Genomic DNA, 27,685 nt, shown 5'->3' on the forward strand with positions numbered 1-27,685 from the left:
GGTTACCTTATTGTTCTTGCTGCTGGTCCACATTTTTCACTCGTCTGCTCTCTGTCTCATACTCAAAATACTTACTGTATCAAACTTACATAAGAGACCATAATCATAGTTTACCGCATAAAAAAAAAAGCTTCAGTACGATCAATATGTCTGTAAGATCAATATGTCTTTCTGTAGGATCAATATGTCTGCGGTAAATATGTTTCACGGTCCTCACCTTAGTCTCACAGAATGGATACTACAGTCATTGCTTTCCCTTTACCAAACGGCCATCCCAATATGTACTCATCCTCAGACTGTAAGGGTTTCCAATACCAACTCAGTCGTCTAGTGCTAAGCCAAATGTAATACCACGGTTCATCTGAGGCAGCAAAAGAAATAATAGCAATAATGTATCAGTTCTTTGGCAGGTGTGGTTTCTCTGAACTACCTTCCCCCTCCCACCCCCGCCACCCTACCCTCTCTCATATTCCACCACCCTACCCTTCACCATCTCCAAATTTCCACTAGGCTCCCACGAGACACTCCACCCTCCCTGGTATTCGTGCGTACTTCGTTTTTTTCAGCTTTCTTGAGCTACATCTGTATCCCCATCCTGTCACCTCGCTCTCATACACCCAGCATTATGGTATATGCTCTTCTAACGGGACTCTCCACCTCGTTCTCGGTCTGTCTCTCCTTTACACGTCACCACTTTCAAAACTCTCTCATGTACCTTCCTGTCTGGTTTCTTCACCTCGTTCCTCCTCGTCAGCCTCTCCTTTTCCTCTCATCCACATCTTTCTCACACATCTTTCCCAGTACAGATTCCCATAAATGGTCTCTACTTTGTTCTCTGTCTGTTTCTTCACACTAATATATTTTCACACATCTTTTTACGCATACCGTCATGTCTTGTCCCTCTACCTGACTTCATTTAGTCTGTCAATCATGCTTCCAACCATTTAACTATCACACCCTCTCTCATACACAGTACTCCTTCAACTTGTCTTTCCACTCAGTTCCCGGTCTGCCTCAAGACTCCTCTTTCCTTACTTTCATAAACCTTTACATATATACAATATTATATATATATATATATATATATATATATATATATATATATATATATATATATATATTGTGTGTGTGTGTGTATACATAGAGAGAGAGAGAGAGAGAGAATATATATATATATATATATATACATATATATGATATATATATATATATATATATATATATATATATATATATATATATCATATTATGTCTGTCCACCCCCTCCTCCTTCGTCTACAGTTGTCCCTTCTAACCACCTCACCCACAACACTTACAGTATCTCATACACTCACCAATGTTCTCCCTCCCTCGATTATTTGTCTACCTGTCCTTCTCCAAACCATCCAAGTCTCCTAAGCTCTCCCTCGCTACCCTCAGGATTTTCTCTTTCCTCTGTTCATTGTCTACATGTTTTCTTCCTTCCAGCCGTCCCACTCTCACACACACAGTTATGAACTTCGCCAACTTTGTCCCTACCTCTGTTCCTGGTCTACCTCTCCTCCTCCTTCCAGCCACTTACCCTTCCTTCGTCCTCCCTCATATACTCTCCCTGTCCCTTCCTTTGTTCTAGTTTTTCCTCTCTTCTTCCTGTTAGCCACCCCAACTCTCATAAACCCTCCTTCACATACTCATCTTGCCCCGTCCATTGTTCTCGCCTCCTCTTCCTTACAACCATCTGACTCTCATACCAGCCCACTTATCACCCCCTCCACCTCCCCACACCCCTCCCCAACGCCCACCTTGCCACCTTACCTTGGGTTGTTTGGTACTAATTCCATCTTGTCTCCCTTATTTTTTTACTTCTCTCTCTCTAACCCTCCTGCTTTGATATCCTTGTTTCTGGCTCTCAGAACAGTTACGTTAGTTGTATCCTACCCTATAAAATAAGCCTAGAAAGATCAATACGTCAGCTGCTGTTTGCGTTCCTTTGTACTCCTTGGTACGCCCTCAACAGCAACGGCACTGACCTCCTCTACCTCTCCCCCTTCTCCCCTCTGGCCTTTCCTTCCCCTCTCTTCCTCTACGCTCACCTTGCTACCTCCCTCTTCACTTGAAAGGTACTTCTCCCTATCTCTTCTCTTATTTCTCTCCTTCCGTCCTTCTCTCATTCTTACTTCTCTCCCTTCTCGCTATTCCCCTAATCCACCTCCAAACATCCTTTCGCCACCATGTTCACATCACTCTCCCTCCACCCTCGATTACTGTTTCACTCCATCTTTACATGCTCCTAACGTCTTCCTGTCTTCTTATTTTCCCTCCCTCCCTCTCTCAATCATCACAGTATCCCCTCTACCCCACTTGCTCCTCTTCCCACAACACCCACCACCTCGTAACTTACTTGGTACTTTTCCCTATCTCTTTCTCGTTTCTTTCTGACCACTTTCCTTCCTCTCCCTACTCCTCGCTCCAACACCCTGCCATCCCTCCCTCCACCCTGTCATCATCCTCTTAACTTATTTGGTACTTTCCCTATCTATCCATCTGCTTTCTTACACATTTCCTTCACTCCCTCCCACGCCTTCCCTATCTTCATCCTCCACCCTGTTGGCACCTACACACCTCTTAACATGCTTGGCTTTTCCGTCTCTCTCTCTCTCTTCTATTGCTGACCTCCATTCCCTTACTCCTATAAACGCCCCCACATCATCACTCCCACAAAACCCATGCCACCCTCATCTTCATTTGTCTAATATTTTTCACTGTCTTCTCATCTTTCTCACTTACTTCCTCTCCTCTCCTGCTTCCTTTCCCCTCTCCCTTACTCCTTCCCACCACCCACCTCCCAGACCCATCTTGTCACCCGATTTTCACATGTTGGGTACTTCTCCCTTCTCAACCCTTTTCTCCCTCCCTCTCTCCCTTCTACAGTAGCACCCACCCTGACCCTCACTCCCCACATATACTTCATTACCTCCTCCCCCTCACCCTCCCTACCACCCACGTCCACACTAATTTAAGGCGGTGTTACACAAGCGGTTTTTCCAGCAACTTTTCCCAGGCAACTCGATCTTCCTGGTTGTGAGTTTCTCGGGGCTGTTGCCAACTCTTCCAAGGGACTGTGACTGCAAAGGGCCGCAATCCAGCACTTCTCTAAAACTGCTAAAAAAGCGTCAAGATGAAGTTGTCAGGGAAAAGTTGCCCGAAAAAAACCGACCCTGTGAACCCGCCCTAAATCCCTCACACCCACACTAACTCTCTCTTTATGTACCCCAGGTTGAGAAGAACCCCAGCCTAATCAAGTCAACGTCCCCATTAACCCTTGCCGCACGCCCACAGGTAGACAAGACGCCCATAATAACTCTCCTCTCACGCCCACAGGTTGAGAAGACGCCCAGCCTAACCACGTCTCGCCTGCACATCACACGGGCGGGACGGGCGGACTCTGGCAACTACACCTGCCACCCCCTCCTTGCACGACCCTCATCCGTCACCGTGCACGTCGTTAGCGGTACGTACTCAAACAGGTCTCGTACGTAGATGAATTTTGTCTCTTGTGTACAGCCATGACCAAATTTCGTCGCTGACACTTTTCTTTCAGCTGTGATAACGGAAGGTGTTACGTGAATTATTCTTATGTGATTCCGATATGAAACAAACAAGAGACTGTTATTTAAATCCTTCCAATATCGTCATACTCTGCATATACAACGTACAAAAGGGTAATAACTACCCATATTCAAAAATAAATCGCAAAGGAAGAGGTGTTAGGGAGCTTCCTCAACCGACCAGATCTTGATTTTGGTGAACTCTTTGCTACTGCACTGGACATCTCAAAGAACTTAGGCAGTCTTGCATTGATTTCTGATTTTCAAGCTCCCCTTCTGTGTCTCCATCTCAAGTTTTCTCTCCTGTCTTTCAATAACTGCGGCTGGTAACGGCCAGGATACTTCTAAAAATATGACTAGTGATGTTTCTCAGGGTTCCGTCCTTTCACCTACTGTCTATCTCTTCTATTCATTAATTACCTTCTGATCTGCGTATCTAGCCCTATCCATTCACACGCTGCTGACCGTATCCTTTACCTTTTCCAGCAACTCCTCACAACTCCGTCAGAACTGTCACTACAACAATCATGGGATATGTCTTTAGTGCAAGTGATATCCGATTAGTCTCTTATTTCTAACTGAGGTAAAAGAAACTGTAACGTCTAAATTGTAACTTCTTATTTATCTACTATTTCTGACGTCTGATTTATCTCAATTTCTGGCTGGGGCAAAAGAAACCCTGTTGATTTTAATACCTCAAAAAACTCGGTTCTTGTATCTCTCAGTTCAGCACAATTTTACACACGACTAGCCCCTTACTTTTGATAAAATACACAGCTCAGTACTTTATCTCTCCAACGCATCCAGTTTCAAAAGCTTATCCGAGCGAAATCGTCTGGTGGTAGCAAAAAGAAAGGAGGTCATTGCCGTGAAGTAGTTACAGGGGAGATGACGATGGTGTGCAGGAAATGCCCCAATTCCTGTCAGTTATATTAGTGTGTGGATTTCTCTTTAAACCCTTCCGCCAGGGACGTAATTTTTATTTTCTTGTTACACATGACAGATGGTTACATTCAGCTGAAGTAAGTACTCTAGTAGTAATGGGTCTAATAAAACCCATAGTTCCCCTCTCATTCAAAAAACTTCATCTGATGCTGGGAAAAAATCGTCTAGTGGTAGCAAGAATAAATTATAAAAGCGTCATCAATGTGGAGAAGTTAAAAGAGAAATGGCGGATGTCAGGTCTAGACCCAACTCCTGACAATCACCTGTGTCTCTGCAGCTGTCATTTCCTGCCTGTGTCCGGCTGTCTGTTTCATTTGCATGCGTCTCTTGCTTTTCTATTTGAGGACCTGTGTGTGTGTGTGTGTGTGTGTGTGTGTGTGTGTGTGTGTGTGTGTGTGTGTGTGTGTGTGTGTGTGTGTGTGTGTGTGTGTGTGTGTGTGTGTGTGTGTGTGTGTGTGTGTGTGTGTGTGTGTGTGTGTGTGTGTGTGTGTGTGTGTGTGTGTGTGTGTGTGTGTGTGTGTGTGTGTGTGTGTGTGTGTGTGTGTGTGTGTGTGTGTGTGTGTGTGTGTGTGTGTGTGTGTGTGTGTGTGTGTGTGTGTGTGTGTGTGTGTGTGTGTGTGTGTGTGTGTGTGTGTGTGTGTGTGTGTGTGTGTGTGTGTGTGTGTGTGTGTGTGTGTGTGTGTGTGTGTGTGTGTGTGTGTGTGTGTGTGTGTGTGTGTGTGTGTGTGTGTGTGTTCCCTGATACTTCCCTGCAAACTTCACATAGTATTTTTGAATACACATATCCTCGAAACAGACTGACAACCCATTGTATAATGGAAAAAAAAAAAGGTTGCAGGAGGTTTTTGTAATGCTCTGAGCTAATAGAAGATGATGATGGTGATGATGTACGTAAATGAGTGAGATGAAGAGTGGTGGAATGAAGCGAAAAAGGGGGAGATGATAATGAAAATGACGATGATGATGATGAATAGGTATAACCTGCAAAGCGTCCCATCTTGTGGATGTATGAAACACCTTTCCTTTAGCACTAACATCGTCAGACACATATCATAAACTACCTGACCAAACCACACCAAGCCAATCTTAGCTAACTTACGATTACAAGTCCTACCATGCTGTGCCATATGCTAACCTACCCAATCCCCATTCAACAGCTGTTTTAAAGCACCTGTAATCTCCCACACACCTGTCTTAGTACACACTGCATATCCCACACAAACCCGTCTCGAAACTAATGTTCTCCCTACCTATCTCGAAGAACCTAACTTAGCTAACCTCACTTAACTTACTCCGATCTTATCTCACTTAACACCTTTCTCAATAATGCCGCAACCTCCCTCACATCTGCCTCGTACATCTGTTACTTCTTACACATCTATGTCAAACCCACACATGTCCAGGGTTTAACACGCGCACCTAACCAAATCAAATCTAACCTGCTTTACTCTACTCAAACCAAAATTAATCATATGTCTCAGAACACCTGCAATCACTCACTCCTCTGTCTCACTACACCTGTCATAATCCACACACCTGTCTCAACCGCAATATTCCTCGTACCCACATCGACTTGTTTAACCTAACCCAACCTGAACATAGCAAACCAAACTTACCCTGCCTCACCTTACTCTCACCTAACCTAATAATCATTACCACTGGTCTCAGTACACCTGAATTTCCAACACACACGTGCTTAAGTACACCTGAAACATCTCACACATTTGTCTTGGGAGTACCTAGCTTAACCTACTCTAACGGAACCAAACCTAACTTAACCACCTAACAAAACTTTTAGCTTCAGTTAATACCTGTCTAAAACAACCTGTAATTTTCCACACACCTGCCTCAGTACACCTAAAATCTCAGAGTCTCCCCCACACACCTGCCTCATCTTCACACGTGTCCAAAGTCAGACAAACGACACCAAATATAACCTACTCAATCCTCTTTCAACAACACCTGTCTCAAAACAACTGTAACTTCCCACACACCTGCCTAGCTACATCTGTAATATCCAACACACACCTGTCTCATCCCTACACGTGTCCAGGGTGTAGCAGGCAGCACAGAGCGACCCCTGACAGATGAGAACAAAGGTGGGCAGATAACACAATACTTGACCTGGTGTGTTTCGAGGAGGGAGTGAAGTGTGTATGAGAGAGAGAGAGAGAGAGAGAGAGAGAGAGAGAGAGAGAGAGAGAGAGAGAGAGAGAGAGAGAGAGAGAGAGAGAGAGAGTCCAAAAGAATACAACCCTTGGAATGTGTGAGCATAAAACTATAGTCCGTTTCTTTTCACCTGACCAGAGATCCGTCACCCCTTTCAGCTCATTTGATGGCCAAGTGTACCCAGATCGGAGGGGGAATCTGACTAGTAACCAAGGAGACTCATTCCTTCCTCATAACCAAAGATCAGCTACTTTCATGCAACCACAACTGAGAGTAGCCTAGTTCCGTGAGATAAAAACAAAGAGATTACAGCGTTCCGTAGAAGTGGCAGAAAATAAAAGAATCTGTGTAAGTCTTCAAGGATGTTCCGTAAGTAGCAGTACCGTATATGAAAGAATCTGTATACGTCATCAAGGGTGTTCCGAAAGTACCAGTATATGAAAGAATCTATATATGTCATCAAGGGTGTTCCGTAAGTAGCAGTACCGTATATGAATAAATCCGTATACGACATCAAGGGTGTTCCGTAAGTAGCATTATATGAAAGAATCCGTATACGTCATCAAGGGTGTTCCGTAAGTAGCGGTATATGAAAGAATCTGCATACGTCATCAAGGTGTTCCGTAAGTATATGAAAGAATCTATATACGTTATCATGGGTGTTCCGTAAGTAGCTGTATATGAAAGAATCTGTATTCGTCACGAAGGGTGTTCCGTAAGTATATGAAAGAATCTATATACGTCATCAAGTGTGTTCCGTAAGTAGCAGTATATGAAAGAATCAGTATACGTCATCAAGGGTGTTCCGTAAGTAGCAGTATATGAAAGAATCTGTTTACGTCATCAAGGGAACCAGGGCAGGGTGTGAGTTATTTCGGCAGCTGGTGGTACAGAGATTAAAGGTGCCAGTTGGAGGCGAGGGTCATGAGCCGTGGCGCATCGATTCGAATCCAAAAAGAGACCTCTGGCGTTTTTTTACCTGTGTCGCTATATGTCAGGCCAGCGAGAGCAACGCGAGCCTAATTGTTCAGGCTGGAGAAAACTTCGAAATTCACCTTCACTGCTCTCACACCATTAATTCCACAGCCCCAATTTAACAGGGTATACTCTTATGGATCCTCCCCCCCTAAAAAAAAAAAAAAAATCCAACTCATGCCACTCATTTCTTCGTCCCCATGCCCATTTCGCCCCCCCTCCTCTCCTCCAACACTCCATTTTTAGAAGATATGTCGAAATCTATCATTACTCAAAGCATTAGTTTTATAACACACATTTTCACACAGTATATATTTTCCGCCCCAAACTCACCGTTCTAAAATTTCCCACTCCATCCAATCCGTTTCTTTATTTAATTTCCTCATTTCCTGAACCCATCTCCTCCTTCCTTTGACTGTTTCATGGCAAGACAAAACTACAGCTGTCCACGAACGATCTTGTTTTATCATATAGGCTAAGCTAACGTAACTAAAGCCACTTGTTATATCCTCTTTAATATTCTCGCCTACGGTCGCCTATCGTCTGGCCCTTACACTCATAAAAATGGAAATATAGGAATTAACGTTACTTTCCATTATGTGAGAATGGGAAATGAGAGACTGACTAGGAGAGTGTATGAGTGAGGTGGAGGGGGAAAGGGAGAAACCTAGGATGAGATGGAGGGATGGGGACGAGAGGTATATGAGAAAGAGGGGTGGGAGGTGGAGAAAGGGCAAGCTAATGGCGGAGGACAGGGAGACATGGAGGCGAGTCTTTAGTGACCAAGCCTTCCAAGATTAAGGCGTCTGGGTAGGAACATAAACAAATAGATATATACAGATAGAGAGACAGAGATGGACAGACAGATAGACAGACAAACAGACAGATGGATAAACAGAGGACGTAGCATGTCCCTCACTCAGGTCTACTCCATTCATCGCAAGAGGTCCAGCAGCAGCAAGAATAAAATATCGAAGACGTCACAGTGAACAAGCGAATAGTGGAGAGTTTTTCATCCCTTCACTGCCACAATTCTCTTCTAATCATAAAAAATCGTTCAGCGGCGGCAGGAGTGAAGGAAATTGATGTTCCTCGGCTCTACGGATCAATCGGCCTTCAGGTTCCATAAAACATGGCTTATATAAGGGCTTCCTCCCATGTCAGTCGTGTGTACGCCGGTCGCTACAATACATGCATACTGCATACATACATACATATACATACTGTACATACACACATTCCTACCTACCAACATACATGAATACATGCATACATACATACATATACATACTGTATATACACACATTCCTTCCTACCAACATACATACATATAGTGACATGCTACGCACGTATTAAATAATATTTCCAAACCTACCTAGCAACCTACCTACCTATATACAGTCTATATATATATATATATATATATATATATATATATATATATATATATATATATATATATATATATATATATATATGTACACAGAAATATACATACAAACATACATACTACACAAACAAATATACATATACACATACACATGCGTACTACATACAGGTACACACACACACATTCAAACATACATACATACATACATACTAAATACATGCAAATACACATACATACATACATTCATACATACATATAGATACACATACATAAACACATACATAATAAAACGAAATATGCAGACGCCAGGGCCGAACTTGGGACCAGATAGCCTACGTGCCAGACAAGCACGCTACCTACTCGACCACTAGAGATTCGCAGAAGTGAGTCAGGAGTAGGAGTAGGAGAGAGAGAGAGAGAGAGAGAGAGAGAGAGAGAGTGTGTGTGTGTGTGTGTGTGTGTGTGTGTGTGTGTGTGTGTGTGTGTGTGTGTGTGTGTGTGTGTGTGTGTGTGTGTGAGACAAACCCCCAATGCTCACAAATTACACGCACTAATGAAATCCCTAGTGCTCACAAAGCCCTTAAGTGCTCGCAAAACTTTCACTTGCTCACAAACTCTCAACTGCTCACGAAACCCCCTGGTGCTCATAGAACCCCCCTGGTGCTCACAAAACCCCCTGGTGCTCACAAAATCCCCTGGTGCTCAAAAAACACTCAGGTGCTCACAAAACCGTCCAAGAGTGAAGGGGAAGCGACAGGAAACGATTTATTGGGAGGAGAGAAAGAATAGTGGTCTCTTGTCTTCGCCTGAGGGTCAGAGAGAGAGAGAGAGAGAGAGAGAGAGAGAGAGAGAGAGAGAGAGAGAGAGAGAGAGAGAAGAGAAGAGAAGAGAAGAGACGAGAATAGAAGAAAAGAGAAGAGAAGAGAAGAGAGAAAACCAAGAACGCTGGAATTAGACGCTTAACAATAAATATCACAGACTTATGTAAAAATTTCGGACACGCACACATGAAGCAGTTACCATAAAGCTTCATAAGAATAACCAGAAAATAACAATAAAGTAGTTTGACAAAGGACTCAATCTCGCCAGTATCCAGAAGTGCGTGGCTGGAGGATGTTATCAGAGTTTTTGATAGGAAGGTCTGAGGAACTGACATGAACGGGTGTGCGAATGAACAGCCATCGATTTCCTGACGACACTGACCTTTTAAGTGAATCCAGAGAGGGGCTACAAGAAATGAGGAAAAATCTGGAAGTAGGTTTTAAGATCAGTGAAGAAAAGGAAAGCTAATCAGAGTACCTAAATTCATTCAACAACTAGAGATGAAGTGGTACAGTGTGCTGGAAAAAATGTGATTATGACAGTTCAGACCAATATCCATGGATATTGGTTCAGACAACTGTTGCCAGGTTGAACCTGAGCACGATAAAGAAGTCAAGCGAAGAACAAAAACGAAGTGCTGGATTAAATATAAAAATAAATAACATTTAAAATAGGCCTGTCAAACACACACACACACACACACACACACACACACACACACACACACACACACACACACACACACACACACACACACACACACACACACACACACACACACACACAGAGAACGACAGAAGCCTAATAAAAAACACAGTAGTTTTCAGTGAAGAATGGAACGGATTAGGTAAGGTGGTATGTGGCTGGATAAAAAGAAAACTGGGATAAGAGAAGAGAAACTGTTCGATATAAACATACAATTAAACAGCAGAAATAGGCAAAGATAGGTAACGGCTTTCGCAGATGATATAAGAGAGAGAGTGAATGAATGGTAATTGAGAGAAGTGAGAAGAAGAGGCAGACAGAACAGGATGTAAAATTGAAATTCGTTTAGTATCTGGGACTCGATTAATAGTATAACAACCATCTGTTCTGAGTGGAGAAAAAAGAAAAATATCTTCGTCCTTCAGTGGGACTGTCTCAGGCTGATGATGATGGTGCACAATGATGATGAAAACAGACAGACACAAGGACTAACAGACAGGCAGACAGATGGACAGACATTGATAAACAGATACGGATAGAGAGAAACAGACAGATAAACAGGTAAAGACAGAAGGGGAGACAGACGGAGAAATAAATGATAAACACATAAAGATACATAGAAAGACCAACAGACAGACAGTGACAAGGACGGAGAGATAGATGAGTATATTGCAGATTAATATAAACATAAAGACAAACGAACAGACAGATAAACCCACATTAACAGACAGACAGACAGCAAAACAAACACAAACATTCACGACATAAACAGACATACAGGCACGACAAAAACTAGCTAGATAGATAAAAAAAAAACTGATAGATAGAAGTTAGCTAATATATTCCCCCTCTCCAATATACATGTATGAGTTTTTGCGCGTCAGTCAGGCCTCACCAGGAAATTGAATAAGTTTGCCAGGTGGTCGCACGATTTTAATTAATCGCCCTTAACCCTCTGACGCACACACGGGATTTCCCTCAACTGAATAAAATCGTCCGGTGCCAGATTAAAATATTTAGGTTTAACAGTATACTTTAACGGAGGAAGTTTTTTTTTTTATTTTAATTCTCCGTTGTACCGACCTCTCAGCTGTATAAAATCGTCTGAAGATAGGCGAAATGATATACCTGGGATGGGGGGTTTGAAACACTTTGATCCTTTCACTTACAGGGCTTTTCTCAGCATGTCCAAACGATCCTGTGACTCACAAACCTTCGCTGAGATGATAAAATCGTCTAGTGTCAAATTAATTAATATCCCAAGGAAAGGGTATACAGTAATATTTTTAACCCTCTGACTATTAAACTTTCACTCCATGGCCCTTAACTCACTATTTATCAGAACAAAATCATCGTGTGGTTGCCTAGATCTAATACACAGGTGTCCATAATTGCGATGATACAGGTAATGATATAGGGAATATTAATTTAAAGTGAGACAGTATTAAACCTAAGAACGTCAGAATATCTCTCAGAAGAAAAACCGTCTGATATTACTCTAAAAAAAAATAGTGTCCATAAGAGCAGCATGGTTAGCCTAATGGATTTTTAACGATCAAGCTACTTCCTCTTTCACGCAATGATTTCTTTCAAGGGAACAAACCGTCTGACGTCAGGTTCAATTCATATCAATTTGTGTTCATGGCACGGAAAGGGTTAATTGAGGCAAGAATGAGCATTAAAGTAGACAGCAAATTTTTTTACACTACAATCGACTAGTTTTCAGCTTGAATAATACGTCGTGGCTGCATGAAATTCGATAAGCCTATTTATGAGGCAGGAGTGAGTTTGAATGAGTTTCTTGGGTTAGTAGTACAGTCGACCCTCCAATCTCATTACACCTGACCACCAACTGGGCTGAAAGGAATGAAAGAAACTGAACAAATTTCTCACAACCATCTTTTTGACCGTAACCGTATCCATAGTGAAATTGTACAAAAACCCACTGCCGTCTTCAGAACCTCAGCCGCATACAGTATCGCAATCGCAAAGGTGCAAAATCTCTACAACGATTTTTGAAGCCGTAGCCACACTGCTTTACTCAATTTCGTAACGGCAATCAAACGTATTCCCATAGCCGCCTTCGCAACCACAGCAGCGTTGAAGCCATACAATTGTCACGGTTGTAAATAAAATAGGTACATAAATAACGAACATGTGCAATATCCAAATACTGTCCACTTTGTTCCACCCACTCTACAGCTTGGGACGGTTGAGTGGATGGAGGGTAACAACACACACCAATAATACACAATATCAAAACAAGATACGAATCAAACATTACAGGATATTTTTCGGTGCGCGAATGACAAACAAACGTATTCAAGTCTGAGCAAATTTGTCGGATCTAATCTCCCTCGCCCTCCAACAAGTGTCCGTAGCGAGTGGTTGCTCAGTGGGTCGGACATAATTTACGGTAAGATATATAGATTTCACGAGAGGTAGAGCGGAAAAACCATTCTTCCTGTAGTGTGCTCAACCAATATTAGACTTTCCGTACAGTCAACGCCACAAGTCCTGTCGCCTGTCCAGTTTTCCTCTCCAAGAACCTGCAATATGAGGCTCGTAAAACTGCAGCGATCTACACTATACTCTCTTCATCTGGCATTTCTTCGTCTAGAATCCCGAGTTATAACAAAAGATTAACACTAGAGTACGGTGCCAGTAACGAAGATGTACTAAAAACTGGATGAAGAGCCGGAGTTTGATTTATTGCTGCCAACGAGCCGTGTGAAACATGCAGCAAAAGGACAGAAATCTGGGTTAAGCTGAGGTGAACGACCGATAATGACATTGATCAACAGTAAATAACGTGTCGGTTGCTGCTGACTTACCTGACTGATTTTTTCGAGAAGCAATTAAAGCGACAGACTTGTGATACTGACTGTACAAGTTGTTGCTGTCTGATCGAGGAGACCCACCAAGCGCGGGCAAGCAACCGCCCCTACAAGGCCGTCCCCTGCAGTGAACCATTATTCCCATGCGGCTGACAGCGCCTCGCCAGAACGAGGCGTGGAGATTGGTGTGAAGGTGTGGTTCCCGGGTGGATGCCGCACTTGCGTCTCTCCACCCAGTTATCTGGGGCCCCATAATAGGCTCCAAGTCATCCCATTATTTGGCTATACGGCTACCACCTTGCGTTGTAAATGAATTTCTGAGTTACAGCAAACAATTTGGAATTGTCATTCAAAGGATGGAAGAAATAGGAAAAGAGGAGGACAGACACAGAAAACGAATGAATGACCTGCGGGAAGAATTAGGTAGCACTACATCACGTGAATGAATGATGGGCGCCCCCACCTACCGCCATTGTACAGGATGTCGAACGGAAACGTAACCATATTCTGACGGGCGGAGGTCGGTGAACGTGGTCGATGGGATGCATAACATCTTAGGTCAACGTCACTCACCCAGGAAACTCACTGTACTGTCGAAGTTCGGCAATATTGGATATACAGTCTGACAGCATGGTTAAAACACAACTGACGGATCTGTACAGCTTAGTTTCAACACACAAGTATTTGATTTAATGTGCAGAAAAGAAACAGACAAAATATGGAAATATGTCATCTGTGAGTCAGGTAGACTGTAATATTACTGTTAGATAAAAACTTGACTATTATGTACCCATCCTGGATGACTCCCAATGCTGGGTGACATGTGAACTCAAGTTGTGACTAAACAACCTTTATCAATAACTCTTCCTTCTACAATCAATACTTTCTGAGAATGAGTTTTCGACACAGACACACAGACACAGATACATTTCGTGCAAAAGTAATGACCATCGACTTCGTCTACCTCGCTCAATATTTAACTAGAATTCTGAACTGCTGAAGCGATATTCAAGAACTCCACATTCCAGATGATACTGCCACATTCCAGATGAAAAAAAAAAAAAAAAAACGTACATCACATATGGTGTACCGTCTTTGAATTATACGTAGTATTAAAAGTGGTGCATTACCGATAATACATCATAAACTGAATGTGCAGAGATGTGTCATGATTTTTTTTTCTAACTAAGATCTATATATGTGAAAATCTATAATTTCGTGTAAACCATTATACATGGCAAGCTACTAAGTCTTGGTAAACTATGTACGCAGAAACGAGTGTCATCAAAATGAACCACTGATCATGTCTGTGGTAGTAATCAGGACTGTGTAATGATCATTTGCAATGTTCGTGCCATTACGATTTATAACTGCTGACATTCTGTAATCTATGCCATATTTAGTAACAATCTCTTCTTGCATTTGAACCTTTCCATATATCTTTTGTAGATTTGAATCAAATCTCATGAGCAATGCAAAGAGAACATGAGGAGCTCTTGTATAATTTCAGTATCGTATTACATCTTGTTTGACAGTGTCTACAAGGACGATCTGACAGAAAGTCTGATGGCTCAATGACAAGAGAGGACACTGGTGTTGGTACATAACGAAACTCTTCATAGTCTTGAAATGAGTTCCTACAATTGCAACATGAACGCAGTGCACTTATTTGACCTTCCACAGTCTGGGTCACTGCTGAGTTCTCATCTGCATTAAACGCAACCTATTCATCATGAAGGCTCCGCAATAGCCATAACAGAAACTCATGTGCATCCTGTTGGATATTTAATGGCCATAGTTGCACCTGCGGTAAAGCAACGAATGCTTGTATATCTAAATGCCGTTTTGATAACAACATAGTTCTTTTCATGTTTTTGAAAGTCACAGATGGTGGTTGGTATGTATGAAAATTATGTTCACTCATGACCCACTACATTTCGACCGAGTTTGGTTAAAATCGGTCAAATACTTTCCGATTTAGCACTTTCAGGCATGAAGCGGCCATTTTGATCTTCCTCAGGATCTTAAAAAGTATTTACTGGATCTCAGTATCAATACCCAGGAGAACTACTATATATCGACGACTACACTCTCTCTCACTCTCTCTCTAGGTTTGTATAAATATCCATACCATATCTATCTATATCTATTTATCTATCATTCCATCTCTCTCTCCATCAGTCTTTTCCCCACATAAAGCAACTAGAAGATTACGAGCTTTATCCTTAGAGTAGGAAATTAAAGACTATTCAAAAAGGTAAACAACAACAAAAAAGTCTCTTACTCAATACAGTAAGTGTGATGGGCAGACAAGCCTTGGGACTGGTAGACACTTGACACTCATACACGCCGGAGTCCCTGAAGGTCACAGAGGAGATGTCCAGGTGCCAGTCCTCTGTCTCGGGAGTGTGGTGCACCTGTGGAGAGAGGGAGAGAGAAGATTTAGTAGCATTTCTTTTAATTGACGTGGATATGGTGACGTGCGAAACACCATTCTTCAATACCTTTAATTAAGCTTGAATTTTGTGACCTCGAGAGCACCTGTCTGGAATACCTTTAATTAACCTTGAATTTGATGACGTCGAGAACACCTGGTTTGAATACCCTTAATTAACCCAGAATTTGGTGACGTCGAGAACACCTGTCTTGAATACATTTAATTAACCATGAATTTGATGACGTCGGGAACACCTGCCTTCATTACCTTTAATTAACCTTGAATTTGGTGACGTCTGAAACACCTGCCACCAGTACCTTTAATTAACCTTGAATTTGATATACGTCGGGATCACCTGTCTTGAATACATTTACTTGACCTAAGAAGTCGATAATTTTTTTCCTTATCACTATACTTTTGTTTCTTGCCAATGAGAGACTTTTCAGACTGGAGGAGTTACATTCAGCTTTCGTCATCGTGTTTACCTTTATAGACCTGTTATGATTACTTTTAAAAATTCCTTCCATCTTAAGACTTTTTTAAATTTTATTTTTCCTATCTCAAAGCTACTTTCTTTTCATCTTAGGAGAGGCTCTGAAGCTGAAGGAATTAGATTAAGCATTCATCGTCCTCTTCACTAATAAGCCTCTCCTAAGCTGAATGAAATGTTATGCAGGGAGCAGGAATGGGTGAATACTCTATGATCCATTACATAATCTCAGTCCTCTGCCCCAAAGATGGGGTGGCCCCGTGGGGAGGGAAAATGTCTCATGATCACGTTTAATTAACCTTTGCAGTCTTAGGTAAATGCTTTCATGACGCATTTCTGTTGCCATGGTTACCTACAGTATGGTCTTTTAACATTCAGGCTCCTGCGACTCACTCTCAGCAGAATAAAACCGTTCCTTGTTAACTGGAATAAAGCACCAGGAAAGGCCCGACCATGAAAAGGTTATTTGTGACATTACTAACACTCTTAGGCTCTTACGACTCACTCTCAGCTGAACAAATTCGTCTGGCTTTAGTTGCAATACAGTACCTGAGTTGTTTCGACCGTAATGTCTAGTCTGCCGTAAATACTTATACTCTATTTCAGTGTCCAGGGGATAATCTGATTTAATACAGCTTACCAGGAATAACAATTACCTCTCGTAGTCCGATGAGAAGACCTGTAATTTTCTGTGACTATTTAGAATCAGTACTTATAACGTATTACAGTGTCAGATGAATTCTTTGAGACATTGCTTTATTCTAATAATAACTAAAATCCCTTGCAATCTACCCCTCATACACATGATTTTCCCTGACCCTTTACGGTCAGCATAATCCCTGCAAGTTAAATTACGAACCAGACACAACACTTCCAAGAACTACGACAGAGACGCCCTTTGACCGCACTAAATCTGGCGCAGTGTGAGGTATCCACGTGGAGGCTGTTCTTCCCTGGCGATATAAATAGATGATACAGGGACGGTAAATAATCCTGTTACGCGTCTGGGGCTGTGAGCTAACGAGGCGAAATTTCATCCCCGTCAACCATTGTGAATATTGCTGGATAAGAGTGTCTAGATATTAGATTTTGATGCAGTAGGTTAGAGTGACGAGATATCAGAATTTGATACAGTAGGTTCGAGTGGCGAGGTATGAGATTTTGGGACAATTTCGAGACTGTAAGGGAACTATTTACCCATTTCATTCCGTCGACGTGATTGGTTGACTTATTTTTGCCTTCTCCTGACGATTTTTTTCAGTTTTTTGGGAAGCCTTATGTGCCAGGGTAAAAACGCAGGTTATAGCTAATCCATCCAGCCCATAATGTCTATACTAAGATGACTAAAATCGTGTGGTGTTATCTAGAATAAGCTCTCCCCCCCCCGCCCCTCCAAAAAATGCTTCGTCAGACTGAAGGCGTAAACTTGAGAGAGGTGGCCTGCCGTTCTAACGGACCCAGGTTCAAATCCCCGCTGGAGCAGGGGACAATTTTAAGGATTTGAATTTCATTAAATCAGGCTTTACTGATCTACCAGAAGACCCGCTGACATGTCGTAAATGTCGTAAAAATACCCTCGCTAATACCAATACACAAGTCCTGTTTGAGACAGCCCTAGCATGTATTCAATATGGACGGTGGGTGTTAGCGCAGAAGTGGTGACATGTAGAGGTGTATGGTATGTAGGAGGACTGCTGGGCCTTGATGGCAGGCTGTGAAGCCTATGCCCAGAGTCGGACACACACACACACACCAAAAAAAAAAAAATACTGGAACATTTGCAAAGCAATCGATTCTCTAGTTTTTGGTGCACAGGAGAGCAAACATTTAAAAAAATAACATGGAGGGCGCTAGCGTTACGAAAAAAAAAAAATGTGCCAACAGAAGCCTGCAACCAAGATACATCATCCCTGAAAATTTCAAGTCTTTATCTCGAACGGTCTTAGAATGCCAGCCTGCTAGATCTCCCCCATCCCCCAGAGAAATATAATAATAATAACAATATCTAAAACATCAATAAGAACTCCACAGAATGCTGGGTTAATAATAATAATAAAACTATCATTCCATCCTCTAATCCGACCTTAAAAACGGGATGACGACAGAGAATACAAATAAAAAAGACGTCAGAGTTCTACAAGGGTAAAACATATTCATAAAACAATATAACATATTTTCTCGTAAGACTCTTGATATATGCGACAGAGATTAGCTGATATTGTGTAGGTGTGGGGGGAGGGGGGCTTGAAGGTGAAAGGGAAGGTGGCTCTCTCTCTCTCTCTCTCTCTCTCTCATAGCCTAAGTGTTCCTAACCTTAGCCTTTTCCGGATATTTCTAACTGTAATCTTCTGCATCTATCTAAATCATCTCTTTCATTACTCAGATCTCTCTTTCTCTCTCTCTCTCTCTCGCTCTTTCTCTCTCTCTCTCTCTCTCTCTCTCTCTCTCTCTCTCATAACCACATAAGCGCCCCGAGCTCCGCTTTTTCTCGGACCTCTGTGTGTGTAGGTGGGGGCGTTTGGTGTTTTTTTTTTCTTTTCCTACATTTTTTTCTCTGAGCTTTTCGTAATTTTGAGTTGGTCCTCATTTTACGACCGGCCCACGCTAATAGTTAAACGGGTCATACACACACACGCACGTAGATAAAAGTATACATGGCTACATATGTGCACATGGACAAGTACAGTATACACAGAGAGAGATATAGACACCTGCATACACACAAGAAGATGCAAAGACACATGCACATGCATGGATGAACAAACGCACACGGATACACACATATGCTATTATGGACACGCACACATGAACACATTATTGCACATGGATATACGTACATGGATGGATACGAAGCTGCATATAGATACACGCACATTGAAATAGACAGATACACATGGACACACAGGCACATACACAGATGCAAATGGACATGCGTATGCATACAGATACATACACAGGCTACGCAACCACAAACATAAACACGCAGATGCATACACACACAATATATATATATATATATATATATATATATATATATATATATATATATATATATATCTATATATATATATATATATATATATATCTCATCTCATCAGCCGTTTGTGTGTCCACTGCAGGACCGGCCTATCCCGACCGAAGTCGAGACAATACAGTTAATGTGTCTCAACCAAGTGGCTTAGGCTGTCTAGTAGAAATTGTATGTAGGGTGAGAAGTGTTTGTAAGTGTAATTGTAGTGTTGGAGTGGCTTTGGATGTGTGTCTAGTCTGTGAACGAACTGTATTCGGCCCGCACAAACCAACTGGGTGCAAGCATACTTTATAGTATGCGGCACTGGTTCAATCACAGCACCCCTTGTGTCCGCCAATGCAGTACGTGGCCTGCAGAACGCTCCCAAAGTTTATTACCCTGGCGGGGCGCGAACCCTCGTTCTTCAGCGTACGAAAACGCACACTTTAACACAGAGGCCCCATACTGTATATATATATATATATATATATATATATATATATATATTAGTTATATATATCTATATATATATATCTATATCTATATCTCTATATCTATCTATCTATCTATCTAATCTATCTATCTATCTATCTATCTATATATATATATATATGTTATACTGAATCATACACGTACAACTACACATACTGTATATATACATTGGCACGTGCGCGCACATGACATACAGGTACTTACAAACACTCAAAAGTAAACATTAACACATGCACATGAATTCACGCATATACACATAAAAAAAAAAATAAGCTTAGGCTACTGACTTTCCAGCAGGACTAAGCGCAGGCATACACAATGACACAAAAAAGAAAAACATGCACACACCTTGTAGTCTTACTTCCCAATATTACTAGTAACACAAACGAACACAACTTATATCTTCCCCTGATCTCTCTCTCTCTCTCTCTCTCTCTCTCTCTCTCTCTCTCAGACTGGAAGTCCAGGAAACATTACTCTTTATTTCCAGTGGCTGTAATGGGGGGAGTGGAGGGGGAGAGGGTGTAGGTAGGCGGGGAGGGTCCTGACGTGGATGGGAGAGGGCGAGGGGATGAGGGGAAAGGCGAATGGGAGGGGAAAGGGGGAAAGGGGAGGGGATGAGGGGAAAGGGGAGTGGGAGGGGAGGAGGGGGTAGGGAGAGGGGGAGGGGAGCGGGAGAGGGAGAGAGCAGGGAGGAGGAAACAGCAGGGAGGGAGAGTTGGGAGGAAGATGATTATGAATGAAGGAATGGGGAAGAAGAGGAGGAGGATGAGATCTGTAGGCTGGAAGAGGGGAGAAGTGAGAAGAGGGAATGAGGAGGAGGAGGAGCAGGAGGAGGAGGAGAAGGGAGAGACAGAAAGGAGTAAGTGTGGGATGGGACGCAGGGATGGAAAAGGGGAGAAGCATGGAAGGAAAGGAAATGTAGAGGAGTGGATGGGAGAAGAAAAAAAGAGAGGAGGGTGGGAGTTTAGCTCGTAGGGGAGACGGGGAAGGGAAGTAAAGCTAGGGGAGTGAATGGAAGGAAGGAGTGAAGGGAGAAAAGTATGTGGGAAGAAAAGAAGGAGGAGGGGCCTGAATGGGAGAAGAAAAAGGGGAGGGGGAAGGAGTTCGCTGAGATGGGAGAGAGAGAGGGGAAGTCCAGAGGGGACGGGGGTTCAGAATTACCAGGGATTAATGGTTCAATCGGAAGTGTTATCGTGGCCTAGTAGGATTAGTATCGGGTTCACATTATCGGCACTAGGGCTCTCTCTCTCTCTCTCTCTCTCTCTCTCTCCGTTTTAACAACTAACATTACTACGCCCACAATTATATTAGTCATCAGATACACCCGTATCTTCCTCACAATTTATTATCTTACCCAAAAGAACATTAACACTCTCATTCATATGGCTCTTTCCCACAGCGGGCGAAGAGTCAGCAGCAGCCGTACAGAGCGTGTGTGTGGGTGCGAGGGCGTGCGCTGCTCTGGTGTGGGCGTGTGTGGGCGTAGTGTGGGCGGTCCTGCTCACCCTGGCCACCCAACATCTCAACCAACCCCACCCACCACACCCACCTTCCTGAGTCGGCAAGGTGAGTTACGGTAATCAGTTATAGCGTATTTGTTCTAACCCCTTCCAGCACAGTTAATGGGTAAGTGTGGGGCAAATTGAACGAGGTATTGACCTATTCTCCGTCCACTTTATCTTGGCCCAAAACCAACCCCACCTTTCAAACCTACCTTTCCGAGTCAGTAATGTGAGTTAGACTGTGTTCTTAGGGTATAACAGTATTCCTAGCTGCCATTCGGAGATGCTGTAACAATCCTTCCCCTTACTGTTGCAAATATAGTCTGTCATTGTCTGTCAGTATAGAATAGTCAATTTTTGAGACCTGAACAGATTCTGGTGTGAAGTTATGTAATTCTACGTCAATGTACTTCTGAATCGTGAAGAGAACTGGCCCTAAAGCTGAACCCTCTGGCACTCCGCTGCTTAATATATGACAAAAGAATATTATACCACTGTCTAAGACTCGGTTTCCTGCTTCGTAGCCTGGAATAAAACCAATAGTAAATATTAATTGTGAAATATAATGCTTAAAAAATAAACAGTAATATATCAAAGGCTTTCTGGAAATGCGGGTATATGATTTAGTGATTTATAGCTACCGTGGACATGGATTAGTTACTATGGAAATCAAGAGAGAGAGAGAGAGAGAGAGAGAGAGAGAGAGAGAAGCTGAACCCGATACTAATATTACTAATCCCACCGTGTTACTAAATAAACCTGCAATTACCTAAGGCAAAACAAAAGTGTAACATTTTATCGAAATTTGTTTACAAATATTTTACGAAAAAATAACTACAGTAGTTAAAGCAAAAGCTTCCCCCTGATTAAACACACACACACACACACACACACACACACACACACACACACACACACAGGCAACAGACACGTAATTTTTAGCATTCTGTACTTAGAATAAAAAATGTGAATGTGAGCATTTATAACAGTGCGTTCTATACCATAACGTACTCTAATTTAGTATGAAAACATTTCCACTAAAACACATTGCTGTTTTTATACCACGCACAAATAAGTGGTAAGCCTCTTCAAAGCAGTGCCAACAGAATCACCTTTATATTGGTCGGGTGTGGTATTAATAAAAACATAAATGAATTAATAAAAAGCATCACATGGTTAAGGCTTCTGTTTGCAGTGGACTGAATGGGGGAAGTGTGGTATGGTGATGTGACTTCTGAATAAAGGAAGGCAGGGGGTTAGGGATGAAAAAATAAATAAATAATAAAAAAAATAAAAAAAACTTCGAGAAAAACTCGCAGGGAAAAAACTCGTGGGGGAAAAACTCCTTGGGAAAAATTTAAGAGCGAAAAACTCGGAGATAAAACTCGTGAGAAAACACTCTGGGGAAAATTGCGGGAACAGACTCGCGAGAAAAACTTAATGGGTAAAATCTCTGAGGGAAAAATTTGCAGGAAAATCCCCCTCAAAAAGTCGAAAAAAGTTTTTGAAAAATCAAAATGAAGAGAAAACTCGAAGGAAAAACTAGAAACTCTCTTCTTGTGTAGAAGCTCGAGGAAAAAAATGTGGAAAAACCTGCGGGAAAAAACTCGATTAAAAACTCAAGGGAATGATGCACGTGGGGAAAAAAATCGTAAAAACACAAATCACACGAAATTTTTCCCCTGAAAAACTGCGTGTAAAAAAAAATTGAGGAAAATAATCCGGAGGAAAAACTAAGAAAACTCGGGCAAAGAACTGAGGGAAATAACTCGCGGGAAAAAACTGAACGGAAATATTTCAGATATTTCTAGGAAGAACCAGCAGGGGAAAAAAGTTGCGAGGAAAAACTCGCTGGAAATAACTCGTAAAAAATGGAAAAGGATTGCGTAAAAACAAAAACAAATCGTAGGAAAAATGGGTGGAAAATTTGTACGTAAAAAGAAATAAACATGTGGGATGAAATTCGCATGGGAAAAACTCAAACGAAAAAAAAAAATTGCAGGGAAAACCTAAGAGAAATTAAGAAAAACAACGGGAAGAAATTAGCAGGCAAAAAACAAGGTCAAAAAACAAAAGGGACGAACTACTGGGAAAAAACATGGCAAAAATACCTGCACGAAATTTTTGAAAACAAGTCGAACTAAAAGAAAAAAAAAAAAAAAAAAATAGCAAAAAAGATCCAGGACAAACTCGCAATGAAACAACTCGAGGGCAAATACTGCAAGGAAAAACACGGTGAAATTCAAGGGAACAACTCTAGAAGAACTTGGTGTAAATTTGGGAAAACTCGTGGAAATAACTCGAGGGGATAATGCGGAGAAAAACTTGAGGGTAAAAACCCGTGGGAAAAACGTGCAAGAGGAAGACTGTGGGGAAAAACTCTGACGAAACTCCCAGAGAAAAGAACTAGCGAGAAGAAATTAGGGAGAAAAATAGAGTAAAATATGTGAGAACAACTGCGTGCAAAAAAATTTTCGAGAAAAAAAAAAAACCTTGCTAGGGAAAATCGGAGACAAATCTCGAAGGGAATGGAAAGAAGGAAAAATCAAGAATTAGCACCATGCCATGATATGGCTATATGGCACTGGAGAAGCAGAGAAGGAAAAAAAAAAAGTCAGAAGAAATAGGAAAACATCAAGAAGAGAGGCAGGACAGAAGAGCAGAAGGGGACAGTAAGGAGAGAAAGACTGGAGACAAAAGACCCCTTTCAGTAGCCTCTTACGACAAGCAGGGATACTGGGGAAGTGTAGATATACAGATATATAAATAGATTGATACATACATACACAGATCCAAATATACATACATACATAGACAGGCTACATACATACAGACCGACTCGCTCACAAAAGCCGTGCCCTTGCCAACGCTAAAAACCCATGGCATTGCCGGAGCTAATTATAAACGCACGCTATAAACAAACCGCTTGTAGATATACGGCCTTTATTTATTTGTTTATTTATGGCTACACGCTAGGGCGGTTTATGAGGTGGGCAGGATTTATATATGGTGATGATGGAGAACCTAATGGCCTTGTTTATGGGGGCCGGGGACTGTTAGTGTTGTGTGTGTGGTTGTAATGGGTGGGAATAGGGGTGATGTGTGGCTGTTTTGTTGCATTGTTGGGTTTCGTGGTATCAGAGGTGGTGGTGGTAGTAGCAGTATGGTGGTGATTGTTGTGGTACTGAGTTGTTCTTGTGGTTGTACCGGAGGGCTGGCATAATTAAATTCAAACGACTTCAATAAAGTTATTTTTACCGATTATAGCCAGAGAAAAAAAAACTGATTATTTATCACAATGACTTTTGAAAGGCAAATAGCTAAAAAAAAAAAAAAAAATGCCCCTTTTTGTACTGTCTCACTATTTATCATCAAGAAATGTTGACAGCATACAAACAGATCGTCATAACATATCGGAGCAGTTCATTTCTTGTTCCTGTCTCTTGACACGTTGAAACATGCTTGTACAGTTGTAATGAACCTGTCTAGAGTCTGACCCTGAACGGAAAAATGTCAACTAGGCTGACTTATTGGGTAAATTTACTTTTCTGTCACCCTATTTTCATGTACGATTTTGATTATGTAATTTTTGCACTCAGTTTCATTTACTGGTGCTGGAGAGGGACACCTTCACACGGTGTCGCTTATGTGATTGGGTGGATTCACTGTCTATGGTAGTATAAACGCCTACTTTCATTTTCCATCCCCACAGCACAAACTTCTCCCAGAATGCCCTACCACCACACCAGTCCATCCTGCCCGCTCCACTCCTTCCATCCCATCCATTTCTACTCCGATGGGAATCATAAAAATAAATGCCTCACTTTAGCCGACCAACAATACCGAAATTCTCGGGGTATATCTATCCCCTTGTGGCCAGTCAACCGCTACTCATCCTTTCCACGTTTCTGCCCACCCGCACATTACTTAAAACCCTAAGCCATCACATCCCAAGAAAAACTGTTCTGATTGTGATGGTTTCTGGCACATGCATCTACAGACAAGACGTGAACTGATTCTTACAGACCTAACTGGACATTATGAACCTGAAGTGACATATGAGGACCTAACACGCTTGATATCATCGTCAAAATTTATATATCTTAACCTGACCACAACAAATACGAATTCCTGAAAGGTATTCAAGTTGACGTGAATGAATGGGGCTGGACCTGGGCCGATCTGACTTGGCCTGAACGATGTATTGGCCGTGAATGGATCTAACTGCAGTTGAATTTTCCTAAATGACCCCAAGTGACATAAGTGAGCCTGAATGGATGTGAACTGTAAGAAATAACCCAAATGACTTAAACAGCACTGAGTGGACTTAAAATAAATCATCTTAAGTGGAGATGAACTTACCTGACGTGTATTACCTGACAGTCTAATTGGGTGTGACAGACCTGAACCACTTTAAATGACATGAGTGAACTAAAATGAAACTTACCTAATGATATGAAATCCTGAGCAGACCTAACACTGACCTGAACTAGCCTAAATAGATGTGAACGATCTAAATGGACGTGCCTGACATGAACGGGCAAATCACAGGTCATTTCAGTCTGTCAGCTGATGGCTAGGTCGATGCGACGCAGGTACACCGATGACGAACGGGCATATTGGAGACAACGGTAGTAGACGTAGTAGTAGTAGTAGTTTTAGTAGTAGTAGTAGCAAAAGTAGTAGTAATAGTAATAGCAAAAGTAGTAGTAATAGTAGTAGTGGTAGCAGTAATTGTAGCAGTAGTAGTAGCAATTGTAGTGGTAATAGTAGTAGTAGTGGTGGTTATACTAGTAGTAGTGGTAATAGTAGTAGTAGTAGTAATAGTAGTAGTAATAATAGTATGGTATTATTATTATTAGTAGTAGTAGTAGTAATAGTAGTAACAGTAGTAGCGGTAGTAGTAGTAGTAGTAGTAGTAGGAGTAGTAGTAGCAGCAGTAGTAGCAGTCGTAGTAGTAGTACCATGTAGTAGTAGATCATCATCATAATTATTATTATCGTATTATTATTATTATCATTATTTTTCATTGATAACAGTAATCATCATTATCACCGTCATCACCATCGACTGCTGCTGTTGGTGGTGATAATGTTATTCCTTAATGATTTAGCACCTCACTTTTTTACCTTCAGCCTTTACCCAATACTTTTTCTTCACAATATTGCACTCTCTCTCCATGCCCACAGTTTCCCATTTTCCTTCACTCTTCTTCGGCCACCAGAACTCCCATAATTTTTCGCTCAAAGTATTGGCCCATCCACAGTCGCTACTTTTTGTTAGCGTACGATGCTAACCAACAAAACCTTCGCTACTCTCTCTCTCTCTCTCTCTCTCTCTCTCTCTCATATTCTTATTTCATTCTCTTCGCTTCTGGCTTTGTCTCGGGATTTTTGCCTTATCCCTTCAATTACATGACGTGTTCTTCATGCTGTCTCCAGACGATTTTATTTAGACGGGGAGGGATTTAACGAAATGGAGAGATTGCATGTGATTACACAAAGCTTTCATTAATCCCTTCACTTATGGACAGCTCTCATAACAAGAATAAAATGGTCTGGTACAAGTATGAATAAATAAAAGAACAATGTCACCATAATGAAAGGGTTAATTTACGCTTTGTTTAGATATTCTTTACCTTTCCCATGCTCTTTACCTCTTTCTCTTATTTTCATATCCTTATTCTTTTGTTCCTCTTCTTTGTTTCTTCTATATTTCTTTCTTTTATCGCCTACTTTTTAGATTTCTCTCCCTTCTTGTTTTTCTCGCATTTACTTCTTTGGTTTTCTTACTGTTATGCTCCTCAGTTTTTCTCCATCTTCCTGTTCCTTCTTCTCCTCCTTCCTCTTTCATCATCATCTTTCCTCGCCCTTCATCTTCTCATCCTTCTCCTCTTCCTCATCCTCAAACTTCTTTCCTGTATCTTTATCCTCCTCTTCGCCTCCTTCATTTTCACCTCCTCTTCCATTTACATTTCTTCCTTTCCCTCTTCCCCTTCCTCTTCTTCACCTCACCCATCTTAATTTTCCTCTACTTTTACTCTTCTCTTTCACTCCCTCCCCTTTAATCCTCTTCTTTCAACTACGGTACAGCTTTCCTCCTCCTCCTCCTCTTCCTCCTCCTCCTCCTCCTCCTCCTCCTCCTCCTATTTTCTTCCTTTTCCTCATGATTATTCTCCACTTTCATCTACTCTTCTACCAAGTTCCTTCATCTTATCTTCATCCTCTTCTTTCTTTTCCATCTTCCTCGTCTTTCTGTTATTCTCCTCCTCTCAATCTTCTCGTCCTTCTCCTTCCTCTTTCTCTTTTTTCTCCTCTTCCA

The 27,685-nt window shown here is 41.7% G+C and overlaps 1 protein-coding gene across 1 annotated transcript in view; it reads left to right on the forward strand.

The window, feature by feature from the left end:
- The window catches only part of LOC145403962 (uncharacterized), a 138,901-nt gene extending 117,482 nt beyond the window's left edge, over positions 1 to 21,419 (forward strand). The window contains exons 6-7 of the mRNA XM_080275562.1: positions 3,361 to 3,490; positions 21,262 to 21,419. Of these exons, the coding sequence (XP_080131688.1) occupies positions 3,361 to 3,490; positions 21,262 to 21,419 (288 nt within the window). The remainder of the gene's footprint in view (positions 1 to 3,360; positions 3,491 to 21,261) is intronic.
- Positions 21,420 to 27,685: the final 6,266 nt, after the last annotated feature.

This window comes from Coenobita brevimanus, chromosome 62 (genome assembly GCF_032717465.1).
Source record: "Coenobita brevimanus isolate Jiangsu-jjx chromosome 62, ASM3271746v2, whole genome shotgun sequence".
NCBI lineage: Eukaryota > Metazoa > Arthropoda > Malacostraca > Decapoda > Coenobitidae > Coenobita > Coenobita brevimanus.